Source organism: Microdochium trichocladiopsis (genome assembly GCF_020744255.1).
Source record: "Microdochium trichocladiopsis strain MPI-CAGE-CH-0230 chromosome Unknown B0I36scaffold_14, whole genome shotgun sequence".
In the NCBI taxonomy this organism is placed as follows: domain Eukaryota; kingdom Fungi; phylum Ascomycota; class Sordariomycetes; order Xylariales; family Microdochiaceae; genus Microdochium; species Microdochium trichocladiopsis.
Genome location: NW_025763557.1, coordinates 457,214 through 460,255, shown reverse-complemented (window position 1 = coordinate 460,255; position 3,042 = coordinate 457,214). Strand labels below are relative to the sequence as shown.

At 56.5% G+C, this 3,042-nt stretch overlaps 1 protein-coding gene across 1 annotated transcript; it reads left to right on the top strand.

The window, feature by feature from the left end:
- Nucleotides 1–130: 130 nt before the first annotated feature.
- B0I36DRAFT_369704 (uncharacterized protein) lies at nt 131–1,292 on the top strand (the record flags this gene model as incomplete). The annotated part of the gene is made up of 3 exons (XM_046159818.1): nt 131–735; nt 802–826; nt 927–1,292. The coding sequence occupies 3 exons, from the start codon at nt 131–133 to the stop codon at nt 1,290–1,292; spliced, it is 996 nt and encodes a 331-aa protein (XP_046004817.1).
- Nucleotides 1,293–3,042: the final 1,750 nt, after the last annotated feature.

Sequence of the window (3,042 nt, the reverse complement as noted above, 5' to 3'; positions counted from 1 at the left end):
TGCTACTGCGTGCGAGGCTGACGCGGCTTTGCAGAGGCTGAGATGTTATAGAGCAACGACCAGCACTCCTTTGGGCTTTTTCCTGGCCTTTGTGTTGTCTGCTTGATCTTCAGGTTTAATACTCCCCACAATGCGTCCACCATCTGTGGTTGTATTGACGGCAGGCCTGGCCGGGCTCGCCACTGGGCAGTCTGTGAATCCTGCCACCGGTTTTGTGGGCAAGGGCATCACCATGTTTCGTCCTACCTGCGCCTCAGCATGCAGGGACAGCCTTTCGACGTACCGACTCAACTGCTCGACTGTTATTCACGACATGCAGGGATCGGCCACAAGACACGACACGAGTTCTCGAACGCCGAGCGCGAACAAGAGAGCACTCAACAATGGTTCAGTCATGTTCGTGACTTCGCCGTCCTGCTACGCCACCGACACGGCATATCTACAGAGTGTGGCGTACTGCATCAACACGCGCTGCCCGCTCGACGACAGCATCACTCGAGCGGTACTTGAGGACTGCTGGTATACATATCTGGTTGGCCGGGACGCAGCGCAGCCAGAGCCCGCGGTTTCGTACAGCGGCGCGTTGTCCCACACAGCTGCTGACTCGCAGTGGTCAGTCATTGGCGAGGACGACATACTCGACCGGACCACACTATCCACAGATGATGTATACCTCGCCAAATACAACGCGGAGCATTACTTTGAGTTGTCTGAGGAGAGACACGTGGACTTTGGGTGAGTTTCTCTGGACAACCGACGAGCACCAAGGCTTTCGCCAGCTAACTCGTCATCCGATTCCAGCCTCGTCCTGTTCATCGCTGGCCTTGTAGTCCCCGTGCTCACCTCATGGCTCCGCTTCCTCCCCTTCCCGCGGCGTCTCGCCTCACGCTTCAGCGCAACCTGGATCGACCCGCCGGCACCGCGAGCCCATCGCCAACGTCTTCCTCATGCCGACCCGCGGCCAGGCCATCTTCATCCTGTACCTCTTCGCCCTCAACACGGTCCTCTGCGCCGTCGGCTACACCACGACCCCTCGTTCAGACGCCAGCAGCACCACCACCAGCAACAACAACGCCTGGTTCCCGACCCCTTCCACCGAGCTGCTCTCCTACATCGCCAACCGCACAGGAATACTGTGCTTCGCCAACATGCCCCTAATCATCATCTACATGACAGGTCAGGCAGCACAATCCAGTCTTAGTGATCGGCACACCCCTTCTTCCGAACCCCCGCGAGTTGGTTGCAGGCCCGTCCCAAGCCTGCGAAAGTGGTGTCTCGGAAGCTGGCATTAGCGGGGACCCAGCACCCGGTTTCTCGGGTCCGTCGTTGTCGTCCTCTTGTCTCACCTCACCCATTCTCGACGAACACCAGAAAAGTCTAGATTTGCGAGCCGTTCTCCCGGCTCTTCCCGTTCCCGCAGCTCCCACGATTGGCATGCAGGCAGCCGTCACAATGCACGTCAGGCTGTGTCCCTTGATTTACTTGATACTGTAATCAGGTCTCTCCCGCACTTTGCTGGCAGCCAGTGTGAGCCGCAGATATCGGGCCAGCTATATCAGCTGACAAGCGTGTGTACTGGGTACTGCGGATCAAGGAAGAGAGCGCGTGCGCCCGTGTCCGGTGCTTGGATACACAAGGCAGCACGCCCTCACAGCATCATGCAGCATAAGGCACGACAGAGCAATGCGTGAGTGCGCGCGCGCGTGAATTGAACTGGCCAGCCCGCACGGCATGATGAGCACCCAAGACGCGGCTTTCCAATAATCACTTCAGCACTTTCAGATAATTGGGCCATGGTTATCCTGTGGCGCGATACTCCGCGATTCGACACGCCCTTCTTCTTGGACTGGTTTGTCCTGCCCCAGCTTTCCGCGGCTGTTAGATTTCTTCATCAAGCGCGTGCTGCATAAGTGCTGCGCAAAAGATCCAAAAGATTCCAGCCCCACCACCAACAGGCGACCCTACAACGACAACTAGACTTATGAGCAGCCACGGACGCCACCATTCACGACCCAGGCCCCTCGACGCAGTGACATTAGCAGTGTCAGAGACTCCCCAGCGTTATGTGTCTCGGATTACGCGATCAGTGTACCCGCTGAGCAATCATAGCACCCAACAGGGGCACACCTTGTCCTGCGACAAAGTCGTGCTGGAGCGGCACGTGCCCATCAACTGTGCCTCAAGTACTGCCAGCTCAATCCTCACACCGGCTTCAAAGCTCAAGGAGGAAACCAATGCACGAGTCACACAGATTCTCGCTCCGTCGTGGCGGCCCACGGTGGCAAGGGCTGTCTTTCCCACCACCGCTCAGAACACCCCCAGCGGGGTGAACTGTGTCGTGCGTGCGCTTCGGACATGTCTTTCGGGGCTCGGGTTCGAATGCGAGGGAATACGAGCGGATGCGGCACGGGCCGGATATCAGTAAGGCGGACTGCCTTCGCGTATTATGGAAGACATGCATCTTCCCTATTCGCACGCCCATGGAGGCTCGAGGGGGGTGAGACAGATAGTAACAGCCACATCACTGGGCACGTCCATGGGTGCTCGTTCTTTGCTGCTGCTACCCACCTCATAGTCAAGAAAAGGTTTGGATAAAGCAGGAGAAGCTTTAAACGCTCCTGGTACTGAGCCAGGCGTATCTGACACGCGCGAATCAGCTTCTTCCTGCCATCGAGGTGCGTTTTCGCACCGAGCTGCACCAAAGGCCTAGGCTTGAAGGGTGTATTGGAAGAGTTTACCGGAAGGGAAATGAGCAGAAGGATCGCAGGCACAGAGAAGACAAGACCCAGACTTTGTCTCGACTTTAAAAAACTCGAATTAAAGGATCTCTTGCAGTCGACCAAGACGCGTCGATCCTCAAAGACGCCATGTTCGAGGTGGGTTGCTGTGATATAGCGTATCATTCTCAGAACCTAGCCTTGCTGAGTCGAGAGAGAGATGTTGCGCTTTGCTTAGCATGACATGCTATTTCGCACACGACAAGTCTCATTCGAGATTCCATCTTTTCCATCGCCTCACGTAAGACACTTCATCATTGTCAGA